Consider the following 18,173-nt stretch of genomic DNA (forward strand, 5'->3'; position numbering starts at 1 on the left):
ACTCAAAAAAAAAAAAAGATGAATACAAAACAGGGGTTAACAAAACTCAAACAATTTAAAGAAAGACAGGATCAGAATGTTTGATCTTCCCTTCATCCTGTGCTCTGGCCTGGCTTGTCCGAGTGTGACTACTGATCCTGCCTTTACTTAAAATGTTTTTTCCCTTTTTAATTCATCATGGACCTTTGAGTTGCTCTTGGTTTTAAAAAAAAAAGTGCTTCACTAAAATATTTACCATGATTCTTCACTTTTGGCAGCCCCATCCTTTTTTTTTTTTTTTAATTGATGCAGATGTTTTACTTACCACCTCCCCCAATTTTGACCCCGGCTCCTGTAGCATTTGTAAGCACCCATCCTGGCAGGATGGCAGTGCCCTGGATGGGTGCCTATGTGTGTGTGTGATGGATCCCTGGCTAGAACATGAGTCAGGCGACCATGCAGCCTCTGCATCTGTATGTGTGAGGCCCTGGGGGCCACTCCCGCTGTCCCCAGGGCAGAAGATAAGCACAGGAGGCTCTGCAGGGGCTTCACCTCCCTCCGACTACACTGAGACCCGAACTTTAAAACTCTCAGGCGGCCAGGGAGAGCTCTGGAGAAAGGGACGATCCAGGGATGAAGGAGTAGCAAAGTCCCGGGCAGGGTGTGCCTGGTTCCAGGAGGGGCCCGGAAAGAAGAATCGATGCTGCACAAGGGCTTGTTGCACAGGGAAACCAATTCTATGGTGGCCCCGGGGTTTGCTAAAATGATCTATTGAAAGCTGAGGGACAGGAGACACAGGAGGCAGCTTCATCTACTGGAGGCATGGGAGATGAAGCTGCCTCGGCTGAGGGAAATAGATGGGCCAGTACTTATATCTAGGATGGTGGACAGAAGCGCTGGTCCAGGTGAAACCTGTAGATTCTTAGAATCATGGAATCCACAGCTGCCTCCATAGCTTCCTTATCTGGGGCTGGCTTTGCTACTGTCCCAGAACCCAATACTAGAAAAATATAGGTGGGCATCACTCCTGGTTCAGCTTCCTCCTCACCTTCTCATTACCTCATCCATTAATAAATCCTGTTGGTTGTGCTCAAATCCATTTACTTCTCCACCTTCATCACAGGCCCAGAAAGCTCCTTAAGAGCAATTAAGATTTGTTCCTTGCCATTTTTGCTTCTCTCCCATCTGCACACATAGACACACAGAGAGACACAGACACAGAGAGACACACACACACACAGACATAAACACACACACAGCACACACAGACACACACATAGACATAAACAGACACACACAGACATAGACACAAACAGACACACACACAAAATCTGCTGTCTACCACCTGCTTCTTGGTCCGTGTATCCGCATCCGAGGTTACCGCCACTTCAGCAGGTGACTGTATGATTGGCAGAGCCGGATGATCGCGTAACTGATTCTGTGTGTCTTAGAGAAATTCACTTTTCTCTTTTCTGAGGAAAGGACCCAAATCTTCAGTTCTCAATTTACTGCTTTATATAACCACCGCCAAGAACAAAAAACAAAACCTTTCTCAGGTGCTGAGTCCTCCCTGAGCCCTTCCCCAGTCCGTGTGCCTAGCTGCACGCTATTCTGTGGTCTCAACCATCACAGATGAATTTTGTGTAAACAGAGTAGGACAGTCTGCATTCTTTGCAGACAGCCTCTCTTGATAAGTGTGGTACAGGAGAGGCTCAGGTGTGTGTGTGTGTGTGTGTGTGTGTGTGTGTGGTGTACTCTTTGCTCACAGCCATACAATATTCCATTGTGTAAATATACCACACGTTATTTACCTGTTGCGGTGCTGAGGGATCATCAGTTGTCTTCAGTTTTGGGGCTGCTGTGAATATTCCCATAGACGTTTTATGGTGGATATAAGCACTGATTTCTCTTGGGCATATACCCAGGGTGGGATTACCAGGTCAGAGCGTAGGGCTGTGTGTGGTGGGAAGAGGCTACTGAGTGGTTCTGTGCAGGGACACAGTTTTATATTCACAGCAGATGACATTCGGGGATGGCATGGTCTCACCACCGTCTGATGACCCCATTTTGGCCATTGTGGTGAGGGATTGCTGGACTCAGAGTATCTCTGACAATGAGCAGGGCCTGTCAGACTTTGAAATGATGCAACTGGTGCTTCTGAGTGCTTCCATAAGGACTCAGGATCCTGGGGGCCCTGAGGTGCCTGTCCCTCTGCAGAGAAGTGGCAAGACAGCTCATAAGAGAGGCATGAAGATGACTCTGGAAGGGACGGGACCATATGATGCCGGGGGTTCTAGAAAGGGCGGAGACACTGGGAAGTAGCCCTGGTCCACTGCTGCCCAAAGACCACAGAGGGCTAACAGCTCTGCTCTGTCCCCAAAGTGAGTGCCCCTTTGTCTCTACCTTCTCTCCTCTTTGTGTCAGCTAATTTGAATGGATTGTTTTTTCTCTGCAGTTTTAGGGCCATGGGAGAGTGTTCTATTCTTTTCCTTTCGAACCTTCTCGTTCTTTAGCAGCTGTTTTTGGAAAGGCCAGATGTCATTTGTCAATACCTCACAACGTTCCAGGTTTCCTGTGGGTTTATTTCAGGCATGCAACATGATGGCCCGATGAAGAAGGGCCTTGGTTGCTACCCTGGTCCTCAGAGAGGTTCTGGAACCTCTGCCACATGCCCTATCTATTCTGAGGCTCACAGATACCTGCCACCGTTTCAGGGATTGTTGCCATTCCCAGTGTCTCCCTCACAAGTCCTGGAAGGATGTAGGCTGTGTCACAGGGAAGGAAAGTAGTTCATCCTGGGGACAACAGAACCTCCTGCATTCCACTGCCCCTTCTCTAGTTTCGTCTCATGCACCTCTCTTTCCAACAACGCCTTGCTCTTTGGGAGAACTAAAATGTATCTCCAGAATGTTATGGTTGGTATCATGGCAGGAGTCTAGGAATTAGAAAAAGCTACACCAAGATTAACATGACGGAAACCATGTGATAAAGACAGGAAGCCCTTCCTTAACTGGGCTTCACACAACACACAGAATCGTGAGAACAGCCGGTGCAATGTAAACACCACAGAGAGGTGAGCGCCCAGGGCTCCTCAGTCTTTTCTCTCAGCTCCAGATCTCCCCATTCTTGGGAGTATATTCCCTTTCTTAATGAACTATCTCTATTTCTATTTTGAACTTCACATCCCTGGTGCGACCATTTGCAGTGGGACCTGAGAACCCAGAAACTCTAGTGGGTGCCCACTGGAACTCAGACCTGTGCCCACAACAATATTCTCTATATATCTCTCAAGATGCAGTTATAATTCCGGTTAGCTCCACTGGGTGCCATGGCATCCTACAGAATTGAGCTTGAATCCCTCTGTCCTTTGTGCTTTATGGACATGGCCTGGGGCCCCAGACTCTCACTCTTCTCAACTGTAAAATGGGAATGAGGAATCAAACTCCATGGGATTCTGGTGAGAAGCAAGGAAGCAAATGAAAGCCCGCGGCTCTGCTTGGCATGGAGAAGCTGGGCACTCAGTTGTGCTTTTGTTTATTGTTGCGGTTTCTCTTGTCCCTGGAGTCACAGATAGTGGGAAATCTTCAAGACCTGTTTCCACAGAGGCTCCACGAGAACCTGGCAGTTGTTGCAGCCTGGAGCGCTGCTGACCCCAGCCCAGCTTCTCTCTGGGGATCTCCAGGCAGCTTCGTAGCTGTGAGGCCTCTGCTTGTTGCTAGGCACAGAAAAACAAATATTGTTTTAGAAACATTAATAATTGAGATGTTTTCTGCAGAGAATTGGCCAGCATTAGGGGAATTGAAAATTAAGACAAAGACACTACCTCCAGCCGACTCCCTGGTGAATAATTCATTCATGTGCCCAGAGCCCACAGAGGCCTAGAGAAACAGAAACCCTCAGTGTCTGTCTTTCCTGCCACTGCCTGCTCTGTACCCTTCTTTTCCTGACACGTCATAGAGAGGGGGCTCTGTCCTCTGGAGAAATGGCAAGAATGAGTGACATAGTAGGATCCTACTGGAGTTTTCGATGCCATCTTGTCGCTGTGTGACCTTTGATGAATTCAGCCCCTCCATAAGCAGGAACCCTGCTTGGCATCACTTTGGCACTGCTGAATCTTGTAGACCCAAGTGATAGAAGAGACCTAGAGCTGCCAGCAAGGCCTTGCCCCCATAGCTCTTGCTAGATGGCTCTCTCACCCTTGTTCGCGTCTCTTTCTTTTCTCTAGGTGTAGGAAGTTAAGGCCTACCAGGCCGAAAGGAGCTAACCTGGAGTCTGCCTGGAGCTGTCAAAGGTCCTGTCTGTGCCTAGCCAATGAGTGACCTAGCGGTGTTTCCTGAGTGCCTAGCAACAGGCGCTGTCAGAGGTCCTAATGGTGCCTAGCCAATGAGAGACGAGCATGAGATGCCAACTGTCAACCGATCAGAATGCCTGGGTGCTGGGGGAGTATATAAGTTTTTCCTCAATGTTAAATAAACAAGTCTGCTGTAAACCTTCTGCCTGACTCCTGGCGTCTATGGTTGTTGACACTGCGCCTTTTCCCCTCTTCCCCTGAGGAAGATGTTAGGACCCAGCAATACTAGTGCACCCTTGCTGTGGGTCTGCTCTGTGACTGTGACAGAGTCCTAATGCCAGGGGACAATTACAGTTGAGGGTTACTCTAATGAAGATGAACGCAAGCAGCATTCATGGCGAGAGCCTCGGGCTTCAGCTTCAGAGTGACCGCTGAAGACTCTGTGGTGGAAAGGGACTGAACCCTGTTGGTGAGAGATGGTGTTTTTGCTTTCACAATGGATCTGATGGTCCTCTGAGTAGAACATGTGATCCTGGGACCCATGCCAGTCTGTCTTTGCAACCTGTCACCTCACGACCCGAGGATGTTATCCAGCTACTAGACCTGGTGTCCGTGCCTGTGTGTGATGGTTCTAACTTCTGCAGTCTCTCTGATCACAGTTTTATTCTCATTGGCTGGAGTTTTCAATGCTTAGGTTCAGATGGTTCACCCCAGGGTGTGCGTTAAGCACCTGCTGGATACAAAGCATGGCTATCAGGGCGGAGGACGCAACGTCACAGCTGCAGGGAACAGGGGCTGTTGTAGGTTCTGGGGATGCAACCAGGACCATCACAGTTCCTCATGATGAAAGGCTCACCAGCGAGCAGATTTGTCAGCTCACAGCTCTGAGAGTATATACAGGTAAATGAGATGGGTATAGTATAGGGGAGGCAATCTTTCCAGGGCAGAGACACCAGAGTTGAGTTCTAAAAGCAGTACAGAAATGAGCAGGGAGAGGGAGCAGGGCATCTCCCAGTTAGGAGCACTGGTACTGCAAAGGCCCTGGGGTGGGGTGTGTGCAGTTGAGGAAGTGAAGGTTCTATAGAGAGTGAAGAGATGAAGTCAAGACCACAGTGTTCAGAAAGGCAGGCCTTTGGTGGTCATGATAAGAATTCTGTATTGAAATGGAGGGAAAATTAGAGATTGGTCCCATCAGTTCTAGCTTTGAGACAGCATCACCCACCCACCCCTTCTGCAGCTCAGAATCTGCAGGCTGTACTGTGGCTGGGCTCTGCTGGGGGTTTTCTGGTCTGGGCTGCAGCTTGCTTCTTTAGATTCTGCCCTTTATCGTTTTTTCCCTCCCCCATTCAGTGATGCTCTAGGCATGGAAGTGGATGTGGGAGACATGAGGAAGCCTTTCTCTAGCTGCCATTCCACGTGCCTCAGGCAGGAAGGAGAGAGAGAGGTGTTGTGTTCAGAGTCCCCAAGAAACAGCACACCTAGGCTCTGCCTATGGGTGGCCTGTTGCCAGAGACACTGGAGTCTGCAAATGTCTTTAGAGCAGAGACAGGGTAGAGAACTTAGTGGTTAAGGTCGTGGACTCCAGAGCTACATTCTGTGTTCAAATCCCAGTTCCTCCACTTCCACAGAGACATCTTCTCTGTGTCTCAGTTCCCCATAGGTAAAGTGGATTACAACAGTCGCAGCTGCGCACTAACCAGGGTGAGTTTTGCTGCACGTAAACTACGGGAGGAGAGGGAACAACACGTGGGAAGGCTACGGGTGGAGCTGTGGGTCAGGGGCGGGGCGGCAAGCGGAAGTTGACAGGACAGGAAGTGATGGTCTCAGCTGCCAGGAGCGGGATACCCAGGTGCGGGGCAAGCGCCAGATGGCAGCTGAATGGAAACAGCTGCATATTTCAGAAAGATTGCTGTGTCTTCTTAGAACCCTCCCTCCTCATTTGAATTTGTGAGCAAAATGGAAAGCCCAGGAGACTGTCTTCAGACTCCTGTCTTCCCTGTCCAGGAGACACACGCTTCACCTTGCCCCTCCCCCACTCCCTCCCATCACCTCCCTGGCCCTGCAGATTTTTTTTTTTTTTTGACTCCAGAATTAAAAGATGGGAAGGAGGAGATCCAGGGCAGCCACATTCCCCAGTCCTGACTTGAACACAGACACCATCTGGTTTGCAGTATCCCCCAAAGGCTTAGTGTGAAGGTACCGTTAGGAGGTATTTACACCTCTACACCATCCTGGGGACTGATACTGGGGTCACAGCTCCTTTTCCTCTCTTTCCTGGCTGCAATGCTGTGAACAGGCCTCCTCAGCCACATGCTTTCCCATAATGCAACATGCTGCCACAGGCCCAGACAGGCAGGGCCAAGTGACCAATGACTGAACACACGGGAGCCAGTCCCCTCCACAAGCCTCATCTCTCAGCTGATTATTACAGGTATTTTGTCTTCAACACGAGGCTAGCACGATCTGGGGACTTTAAAGCAACTGACTCGTAGTCCACAGAGTGGGGCAGCCGGGGCGCCTGGAGTGTTACATGTTTCCTAGAGATTCTGCTCAACAGGTGTAGGGGAAGACAGAGCTATGGGTTGGGTGTCTCGGTGGATAGGAGGGGTGTCAGGGACTATGGGACACAGTGTCTCACTCAGGGTCCTGCTGGGACAGTTGGATATGAGGATGCATCTGTGGTGGGAGACATGAGAGGTGGTTAGAGGAAGGGACCAGGCTTGGTCTTGGTGTCACTATGCCTAAGAAGCCGGTAGCTTCCATGATGAGACACAGTGTACAATTTCAATCTGTGGGTTCATCTTTCTAACGGAGGAGGGGTGGCCGAGTCTCCCTCAGCGAGGCATGCAGAAAGTGGCGGGGGGGGGGGGCACTCAGTGCTGCGGCTGAGTGTCTGTGCCCGCTCAACATTTGTGTGTGTATGTGGGTCACATGTAGGCATATGTTCATGTGTGTTTGCACGAGTGTGGGACGGAGGTTGATGTTGGGTGACGTTGCCAGGATCTCTCATTGGATCAGGAGCTTGCTGTCAGACAGAGTGGCTGGCCAGTAAGCCTCAGGGATCCTCTTGTTCCCATCTCCCTAGGACTAGGGTTGCAGGTGTGTACGACCTCAGAAGTTTTTTTTTTTTTTCATAGATTCTGGGGATCAAGCTCAGGTCTCCATGCTTGGACAACAGCACTTTGTTGGCTAAGCCAGTTCTGGACTCCAATATCAAAGTGGAATCTCCCAACATAAGGTGTTTGGATCACAGGGGTGAAGGCCTCATGAGTGGGATTAGCATCTTGGTGAACTATGTCACAGTGTCTCACAACAGGGGCCTGCTGCCATTTCTCACCGTGACATTTGAGGGCAAAGGTAACCATCTATGATCAAGTGGCCCCTCCTATCAGTGCCTTGGACCTTAGCCTGAATCCTGCAGGAAACAGTGACTCTGAAAATGCATCTCACCCCAGGTGACTGGCTTGGCAGCAGTCCCTGTGGTAGCTGTAGCTGGTTCTCTAGTGAGTTTGAGCTACTTTCCCCATAGCTTGGCTAGGAAGACACACACAGACCCAAGCACGCATGACCTCTCCAGATACTGTTTATTGTCTTCGGTGCCCCCTCCACTTTCTTTCTGTCGCTTATGGATGTTTTGTTGCCTCTGCCCTCTTTGTGCACCAGCTTGTTCCCTAGATCTCTAAGCTTAGTACGGGAAAGGGTCCCACTGTTCTGAGAAGGGAAGGGGCCAGGACCTCAGGCCTTCTACCCGCTTAGACAACATTCATCCATGGCCTGGAGTTTCCACCCCAGCAGTTCCTGGTAGATTAATCTCTGAGTCTGTGCAGCAGTTACCATGACATTGTGCCGCAAGGAACAGGGCTCCAACCCTCTGAGCAAAGGGCTGTCCCTAGCATCTCACTTTTGCTTTCCTAAGACCCACATAGGAACACAAATAGTGCTCTGAACCTTTGGTCCTGGATGGCATCGGGTGTGCAGCTGTCCAGAAAGAACTAGACAGGGAGGTACTGTTCTCCCATGGGGAATGCTCTTTGGGGGAAATGACAAATCCCCTCACAGGTTTGCTCTAGACAGTTCACTCCTGGGCTAGTGGGACTTGCAGCTGCTCTCGATGGTCCCCCAGATGAGCTGGGCTGCTGAGAGTCATGGGTGTTCTCTGTGTATCACATCCCCAGGTTGGTGCCTCTGTGGGCAATACCTGCGGTGACAGCATATTACAGAGCTCAGCAGAGACAGAGCAGGGTCCTCATCATCCCAGATGCTTCTGGACCTGGGCCACTCCCGCCCGGCACAGGCGTCACGCCTTTCTTCAGAGCACGTGCTGGTTGTCGGTGGCCCTCATTGTTTACAGTGGGTTCACCATGGAAGGTTCCACCTTCTAACGGCAAGTTAATGCGGTTGTCTGTTGTTACTACGGGTCTTGGTGCTGATGGATTTGATGGGGCTTATGGATAACCTGTGCCGAGGTTCACGGTACTCGATGCTCTTTCCCATCAAGGTGGTTTTGATACAGGGGGCCCAGCATGGATGGTTCCTGCTCCAGTTCTTACAATAGCTTCCCATATAGATGGCCACACCACCTATTTCTCAGCAGAGGATCCTGTGCGTGACATATCTGTTGATGGTCATTGCTGCAGAAGACACGGCACCCGCTTCTTTAGTTTTTCCTATGTTGTCAATGAATGTCCCAGGTGAATCCGGGCTTTTTGGGTCCTCATGTTTGGTATCAGCAGGAACTGGGGAGTTTCCTCATAAAGGCCTGGGCTTCTGGGTGGGATCCTCAGCCTGGGTGGGCTGGCTGCCACTTTCCACATTGTCCTTGGCCTTGCCTTCTGGGAGATTGTTGTTGCTTCTTGGCTTGCCCTGCTCACTGCAGTCTACCCCAATGCTATGGCTGCTGTTGGCCTTGCTGGAGGTCCTGCTGCTGGTGGAGCTGAGAAGGACACTGCTCACCTGGTAGGACAGGAAGCTGCTGCCTGGGCTCAGGATGCTGATGCTACTCAGGCTGCTGGTTCTGCCACTAGGCAAGCTGGTGTCACTTTTCCCCTCCAGCCTGCTGGGTGCCCTGGCCTCGACTGTTCCGCCTTTGGATCTTTAACGCCCTGGGTGAGGAGGTGAGGAGCAGCTCACTGCTCTGGGTGCTGTTCACCTGAGTGGTGAGCCGCTTCGTCAGCCTCACCGTGCGCTTGCTGTTCACCAGGCTGGCCTTGCTGCTCTCCTCATCGGCTGCGTAGCCGCTGCTCGACAGGGTGGAGATACTGCATGTTTCTGACTTGAGGTGCTGTGTGCTCTTCTTGAGGCTCTCAAGGCTGTGGGGTGTGTCCAAGGTGCTGTAGACAATCCTTAGAGGCTTCTGAATGGTTGCTGCATGGCTGGACCCCACATGTGGTTGGAGCTCTAAGCTGGGTAATGAGGGGCTTGGCCTTTGCTCTTGAGCATTCCAGACAGAGGAACCCCCCTTTTCCGCCTTAATGGCGGGGGGCAGTGAGATTGGTTTATCCAGGAGAGGGCCCTGGAGGCCTCTGAATGTTGCTGGTGGCCTGTCTGGGGAGAGGTGTCTTAGTGTTTGTTCTCATTGGCCAGCTTGGTTCCCATGGTGATGGCAGCTGTGAGGCGGGTGGGGGGCAGGGAGGGAGGGGTGGGAGAACAATGCCTCTCTGACAGCAGTTAGTCACATCGGTGGCAATGACCAGCTTGAGCAGAAAGGGGGTTCATGGCTATAGTGGGTGTGCTAATCACTGTGACAGAAGATCCTAGAGAAGCTGAAGGATTTGGTCCACCGTTTCTGGAAGTTTCAGTCCATTATGGTAGCCAGCACATATAAGCAGGGAAGACCCCTGAGCTGCAGGCTTTCTCCTTTCCCCTTAGTGCCCTTCAGGTACCCAGAGGGATGCTGCTGATACTGAGGGTGATTTCCTCCATGGAAACACATGTGCAAACACACCGAGAGTCCATAACACTGATGTCCTAGGTGCTTCTTCATCGAGAAGACCATCCAGTGTGGGGGCTGCCTTTCGGGGAGAATTCCTGAGGGGCTTAGGGCCTGCTTCCCAAGCCTTTGACCCCTTGCTGGAGGGGTTATGAGGACCGTAGTGAATCCAGTCAAGTGGAGCTCCTAATTCCTTGCCAGATCTCCAAGGTCCTGCTGAGTCAGGGCCAGTTTTATCACAGGAACTCCTTACCTTACCTGCTCTCATGAATGCAGTCATGCTGGCCACTTCTTTCTTTCTTGAAAATTCTTTGATCTGAAGAGATGGTTCAGTGGGTAAGAGCACTTTCTGTGCAAGCATGAGAACTTTAGTGTGGGGATATTTTGTTTGTGCTTTAACAAACTCTAATAAGCTTGTCTAGAGACATTCTGGGCTATACGAGATCGATCCAGTCTAAAAGAGAAACAGAGCCAGGTGGTGGTGGCTCACGCTTTTAACTCCAGCACTTGGGAGTCACATGTGTTTAATCCCAACACTAGGGAGGTGGAGACAGGAAGGGATATGACTGGGCAGAGAGAGGAAAGTAAGTGGGAGGAGACAGGAGCTCAAGGCATTCCGTCTGAGGACTTGTAGAGAGACAGGCTACCTCATTCGGTCGGAGGAGTAGAAGTGAGAACAAGCGGCTGACTGCTCTGCTTCTCTGATCTCCAGACAAGCTTTATTTGTTAGAGCAGAAACAAAATATCACCACCCTTTAGTAAAATGTTGGGTGTGGCCATGGGGAGCCTGTAATCCCAGTGGTGTAGGGGAGTAGAGGCAGGAGGAAGGCTGGGATTGGATGGCCACCAGCCTGGCTTCAAGTTCAGTGAGAGACCCTGGCTCTAAGGTGCAGAGTTACAGGACAGGACATGGAGAGTTATAGAGCAGACACTTGATGTTCTCTTTTGACTCCTCCCCCTAACACACATACATACATACTTTACCTACTTACCTACCTACCTACTACCTACCTACCTTCATACATACATAGTATCTATAGGTATGTAGATTACATGTAATGTTGGGTTTCAAGTTTGTCATATATTTGACATTGCTCACCCTCTTACTCTCCTCTTCCCCCCTTATCATCGCTCTGCTCCTGTTACTCTCCTTCTTTCCCTCAGCTCCATATAACATTATACACTCACACTCACATACATACACAAAAGTTTTATGTATACATATAAAGTTTTATGTATCTCTAAATGTGTAGGATCTACAAACGAGAGGAAATACGCTATTTGTCTTTCCGAGTCTGGCTTATTTTGTTTCCTATGCTGATCTCTGGTTGCTAACAACACAACTTCAGTCTTCATGGCTGAACTCCACTGTGCATATATACCAGCATCATGTTTTCCTTTATCTCTTTATCTCTTGATGGGTGTCTAGGATGATTCCATAACTTGAGCACTGTGGGCAGTGCTGAAGCAAACATGAATGTGCAGATGTCCATGGCGTATGTTAAACTATGCTGAAATCCCTCGTCACTCCGGTCAGAACGACTATCACAATGAAAATAGCATGTTGTCAAAGATATGGGGATAAGAGGACCTTCATATACTGCAAAAAATATGGAGGCACCACAGTAGAATGTTTGCTTAGTGTGATTCCCTGGGCTTGATTGCAATACCCCTTGAGGAACTGAGTACACACACCCGGCTATGCCCCTCTCCCCTCACAGCACTCAAAAAGAACTAAGTTCCTCTCTCCCCTGGAACAGTCCCCTCCAGAGAACAAAACCCTCAAGGGAGAAAGGTGGCAGGTAGGACATGTGAGCACAATCACTTAGCAATGCAAATTGGGAATGCAAATTTGCCCAGCCACCACAGAAAGCAGCCATTCATTAAAAAACAAAAGCAAAACACACTAAAAATAGAACTACCATATGACCCTACTAACCCACTTTTCTTACTTCAAGCCCTGCCCTGCCGTGGGTGCAGTGGCTGTCCCTGTTGCTCCCTGGTTTTCCTTTTGCCCCCTTTCCTTCTGGCTTTAGACTAAGTGGCCCCCTCCCAGGAAATCTCCCCAGGAAGAGTTCCTAGAGGCCCTAGCATTCTTTACACCCCTTCCTAGTCTATATTCGCACAGCATGATGAACCATGCATTGCTATTCATGGCCAGTTCCTTCCGGATGGTGACAGCTCTGAGCAGGCAGCACCTGCTGTCAAGGGACACCCAGTGGGATGAGTATTAGTGGGCATTCATAGTTCTCTATTGAGTAACTGATTAGATTAAGAAGTACATTGGAGAAACTGAGGCAGTCATTAGGTGTTGAGGAGGAATGGGGTTTGAGAGAGACAGAGAGATAGAGAGAGAGGGAGAGAGAGAGAGAGAGAGAGAGAGAAAAGAGCCCTCCTCCATGTGAAGATATTTATTTTCTCCCCAACAGCAGCATGGGCAGGATCTGAAGTCAAATCCCTCAGACTGGACAGAGAGCATCTTTGCTCTTTTAAGGTTCTGTGCTGACTTGACACAAGGCCTCCATAAGACTGGGCTGCAGGCAAGACTGTAGAGCATTCTCTTAAACAGTGATTAATGTGGGAGGGCCCAGCTCATTGTGGGTGGGGCTTCCTCTGGGCTGGTGGTTCTGGGGTCCCTAAGAAAGTAGGCTGATCAAACCATAAAGAGCCAGTACACCTCCATGGCCTCTGCATCAGCTCCTGCCTCCAGGTTCTTGACTGGCTTGTGTTTCTTACTTGGCTTCCCTCAGTGAACTGTGATGGAGGATTTGTAAGCCAAATAAACCCTTTCTTTTTTTGTCTTTTGTTGTTTTTGGTCATTGTGTATCATCACAGCAATAGTGACCCTAACTAAGACAGGTCACTTGGAAAGGAGTTGGGAGGTGGGAGGTACTGTGTCCTGAGGAGATGGTCCACTGACATTGCCTGACTAGACTAAGATGCTATATTCTTCTGTAGCTCAGGAATCAGGGGTGTCTGGAAGCACAATGGGTCTCACTAGTATGTGAAGTTCTGTGGCCACTTGTCCTGCCTGTAACCCTTCTCTGTTTAGGGCTTTGCTATCTGGAGGGTCTTGTTCCAAGGAGAAGGAACTTGGCTCTTTTGAATGCTGTGATGGAAGAGAGGCTGCAACTGGGCATTACTAACCAGCTCTTCATAGCAGCTACGAAAGAGAGACTGCATTCAGAGGGTCTGGGTTCTAACGATAGTCATTGATAAGTGGCTTTTAAAGGTGTTGGCAATTAATCAAGTTTATATGTGCAACTTCCAGTGCACTACTGTTACACACTTGCTTTCCTCAACAGAAGAAAGATGTAAGGGAATTCTAGCCTTAACTCGTGTGAGATGGATGGCCCCACTACTTTGCCTGGGGCAGGCTGGCTTGCTGTATTTGTATCACAGGGAGAGGAAAGGTGCTCCTTGGAGAGAGGAATGTCCAGTCTCTTGATAACCATCAACACTGTCACTGCTGATTGTCACTGTCATCCCTGTGCTGTTTCAGGGGACCGTCCAGCTTCCGTGTTCTGTACAGAGGTATCCTTTTGTCCAGAAATGGCAATCTTCCTCAGGAAAAGAAGGGGGAGGGGGTTGCTAGTCTATCTGACTGACTTCCAGTCTTGGGCTCCTACCAGGGACTGGGAGGTAGAGGCGCTTGGTGCCTTTAGAGGTAAAGCTTAGCGTAAGGGACATGGTGGACTGATGAACCAGCCTGCTTCCATCTTAGGCTTGAAAGCCATCTTATAGTAAAGACAAACTAGGTTTATTCCTGGTTATGGAGAAATCTGTTTCTCAAGGATTAGGCCATCTTAACTACAAATGGTTCTGTGTTGCCTGTTCCAGGAAACAGCAACCCTGCCTTAGTTTCAAAAGGTTGTTATGACTAGCTTGTTATGACCACCTTGCAACTATGTCTCTGTTTCAGGTTGTTATGACCAACTTGTTATGCTTTGTTCTGCTTGTGTAACCTTGCCTATTTGTCAAATTCCTCATTTGGAAACCCCTACTCCTGAACTATATAAACCCTACCTTCCCCATGATCAATACTGATCTCTTGAACCCAGCCATTAAGGAGATACAGTTGTATTCACAAACAAAATAGCTTGTTTTAATTAATTTGGCCATGATAATTTGGGTCTGTGGTCTTTCTCCTTGCATTTGCAGGATTAGCAGGATCCAACAATGTAGGCAGTGGGAGCTGCAGTGGGGACTTTCCTGTGAGAAGCAGAGGGGGGAGCACTGCATAGGTGGTTTAGGGATTCTTTCCCCCCAACCTCTTTTCTCCCTCTTCCTCTTCCTCCTCTTCCTCCTCTTCCTCCTCTTCCTCCTCTTCCTCCTCTTCCTCCTCCTCCTCCTCCTCCTCCTCCTCCTCCTCCTCCTCCTCTTCCTCCTCATTCTCTTCTTCTGAGAGCTGAATTATAGGAGAGCATCACCATGCTTGAGTTTTAGGTGGTGCTGGAATCAAGCCCAAGGGATTCATGCTGGGCAAACTTTCTACTGAGCTACCCCCAGCCTCTCATAACTGGCTTTCCATAGATGAATAACCATGTGTCTAGACACTGCCAGTGTGTGTTCTACAGAATTTAGTTTTTTTCCCCCAAAGGTTCTTATGTTTTCTTGTCATGCTTATTCCTACACTAAAAGTCTCAGTGTAAAGTGTCTGGATAGGACACTACCATTTCTCATATTCTGAGGAAGAGTGCAGCACTCAAGTTAGCTTCAGAAAACTGGCCCCTAGCTGCAGCCCTCTAATGCAACACCCATCTCCAACACTGCCACAGAAACATTTGCTGTCCCAGGCACTACTGTCCCAAGCTTGTTCACTAATCCACAATGATGTCTATATTCTTATTCCATCTTTCCTTCCACAGGTATTCATGGGGTCTTACTCAGTGTTAGGCAGGACATTATTTCCCGCCCTCAGTGAGTTGACAGTCATGGAGGGAGGTAGATAAGAATAAGCGAGCAGATGTGTTACGGGAGAACAAATGTTAGAACAATGAGGTAGAACAAGGGAGGTGTGTGTGTGTGTGTGTGTGTGTGTGTGTAAACGCTTGAATCCATTCCTGCAATTAGAACAAGCAAGTTCTAGAGGTGAAGTCATACAGAAGCCGCAAGGAGGGTGGGAGTGTGTTCTGAAAGGGCTTTGGCATTTCTTTGGAGTGCCCTGGGAGATGCTGGAACTTTCCAGCAGATCTAGCTTAGGATGTCCTATGAAGGATAGTCTGGAGGGTCAGGACAAGGAGCCAGGAGCTGGCATGATAATCTTGGGGCCAGGATATCTGGGTACTCAGAGTGACTGGTGTAGCAATCTTAGGCATGAGGTTGCTTGGGACAGGGCAATAGAGACAGGAATGCTGGGTCTCTGGCATACTGTGGTTCAAAACCTGTGACCACCACTGAGGCGACATTGCAGGGTCCATTTAACTTCACCAAACTCAGTTCCTACACATGGAGAATGAGTGGTAGCAGAGGTATTGCCCCTCACAGGGTGATATGATTGACACAGCAGTTAAGACCAGCCTGCTCCTTCGGGCTCCACCACATGGTGCTTCAGCCCTCCTGGAAACTTCTGGTTTAAAACAGAGTATATGTGTGTAATATATGTGCATAGGAATAATACATAGCCATGTGTGGACATAGAAGTACATGTACAGGAATACATGTGAGTATACATGTATGCAAGTGAGGAATATTTGGTTTTTGACAATTTAGTGCATGGCATGTATATACTAACTTTGGACACTTTTACACCATTTTCCTCTTCCTCAGGCCCCAACAGAAGCCCCTCTTCTTCACAAAAGTCCTCCTCTTCCTTTGATCTCTGTCTTTTTTCTTTTCTTTGAATCCTTCAGCACAGGAGAAGGGCTTATGAATGAATACTCTTCAATGCCTGAAGATGAAATGGTGATGGGGCTGATTTTGTACAGTCTTGTTGGGGTAGCCGTAGCTGCAGTGGGTCATGAAAGTTTCAGTTAATTCATTTTAATTTATTCTTGATAAACTCATATTAATACAATGTATTTAGATCATATCTAACTCCTTCTCTTCTTCTCCAACTCTTCCTGGACCCATCTATATCCCCCCTTTTTCTTTTAAAAAGTAACTCATGAGTCAAATTAGTGCTGCTTCTATGTGTATATATGTAGAGCACCATTCACCACTCGTGTGTAGGAGCATGAGCAACCTACTGTGTGTCACACGGCTTAAGAAAACTGACTCTTCCTTCCCCAGAAGCCATCCACTACCAATAGCTCCTTAGTTAAGTGTGGGACCTCAGGATTCCCCGTTCCATCCATACTCATGTTTATTGGCTTGATCTTGATCAGGTCTTGTTCTAGTAGTACTACTGCTCTGAGTTCATGAGTGCAATGAACTGCCATTCCCAGAAGACATAATATCCCAAAGAATTTCCTCTACCTCTTGTTCTTACATATTTCTGCCCCCTCCTCTGTGATGCCCCCTGAGCCTTGGTCAGAGTGTCAGGGAACTTTCCAAATAACAAATTCTCTTTGCTTCAGCACTCACTAATGGGGAGTACCTATCTTCCCCCAAAGTTCTCTACAGAGTGTTCATATGTAAGACTCTCCCCTGTCTTCCTCTGACGCATATCCTTCTCCCCCATTGGTCCCCTCCTGTTGAGCCTCAGTCTGGGCAAGTACATTCAGTACTCCCTTATCAAGTCCTTAAACACACCCTGTGCTTTTCTTGTGTGTTCACGTCAGGTGCTCTGTTACGGGAGGTCCTCCCACTCCTCCAGCCTATCACCACTGAGATACCAGCCCATTGGGGTGTGGTCTCTCTCCCTTTAAAAAAACGGCCACTTCCCTCTCCTCTCTCTCTTCACTTCCTGCTCCGCCGGCGACTAGACTCCCTTCCTGGTTGCGCAGAGGGCTGACGGTGATTTGTAAGTTTTTTCCCCTTTAAATAAATACCACCCTATTAATCATAATTCCAAACTGGTGTGGGATTGTTTATGACTTACGCCTTCAGTTGGCACCCAACGTTTCGTTTTAGAACCTCTCCTTTCCCTGCTTGGCTGCCGGCCACAAGTTCGGCTTAGCGGGAGCCCTCCCTTCCTCAGCCGCCACCGGTGGCCTTGGCCTCCCCATGTGGATTTAAACTCCAGAGGTCCACTTAGTCTCTGCTGCGTGGTTTGCTCTTTTCTGAGTCGTTTTTAAATCTCCCTTGCAAGCACAGCTCTTAAGTGGCACAAACCAGAGCACGTGGTTGCTGAAAGCTGCAACCCCTCAGGGTGACTCTGTCACGTGGAGACATAAGCGGCTTCTAGGTTGCTCTTCTCTACCCCTGGATTCTGGGTTTCTGGTTCCGTCTCTGGAATTGATTTAATTACATTTACTTTGTTGAGCAACTTACATTTTCCAGTTTTTAACAAATACTAGGCGGACTCTGAAACAGGACTCTGTTTTCATCGCGACTTGGCAACAGCGCCACCTGCTAGATAATAGGTAATATGGCAGTTTTCATTTCCAACGCGAATTTTACTGTTCTGATTACCAATACAATGGGTTATATCATGCAAGGTTGATATGACTATGGGGATAACTTAATTTACTGGTTACTAGGTTTCAGTATTCTTTTGAATATTCTATCATTTAGGAAGATCATGGCACTCCTAAGAACCATGCAATCTTTACTAGAAACTCATGCAGGTCAGGAGATTCAGGATTCAAAAGAGACAATAATAAAGACAATAATAAAAAGACTTGAAATGATTGAAGAAATGATTGGAGCTGGTGAACAGAGTAATAAGGCACAAGGACAGGATACAATGCCAACACCAGCTATTAGAACTGGCTTACCCAAGGTTTTAGCGGCATACTCTATACTTAATTCTGACAAAGCGTCAACTTCTAAAGGCTCAAAGGGAGAAGCTAGATGGACGCCAATAGCAATGAATGATCTAAAAGAAATTAAGCAAGCTATTGTTAATTTTGGCTTGCACTCTGCATATGT

At 48.6% G+C, this 18,173-nt stretch overlaps 1 protein-coding gene across 1 annotated transcript; it reads right to left on the reverse strand.

Annotated features, from left to right (window-relative positions):
- Window positions 1–9,305: 9,305 nt before the first annotated feature.
- Window positions 9,306–9,846, reverse strand: CUNH16orf82 (chromosome unknown C16orf82 homolog). Its single transcript, XM_041666591.1, is given in 2 exon segments — window positions 9,306–9,816; window positions 9,818–9,846. Coding segments are annotated over 2 exon segments (540 nt in total).
- Between the last annotated feature and the right edge of the window lie 8,327 nt (window positions 9,847–18,173).

This window comes from Microtus oregoni, unplaced genomic scaffold (genome assembly GCF_018167655.1).
Source record: "Microtus oregoni isolate MIOR12 unplaced genomic scaffold, Mior012 000016F_ref0000370, whole genome shotgun sequence".
NCBI lineage: Eukaryota > Metazoa > Chordata > Mammalia > Rodentia > Cricetidae > Microtus > Microtus oregoni.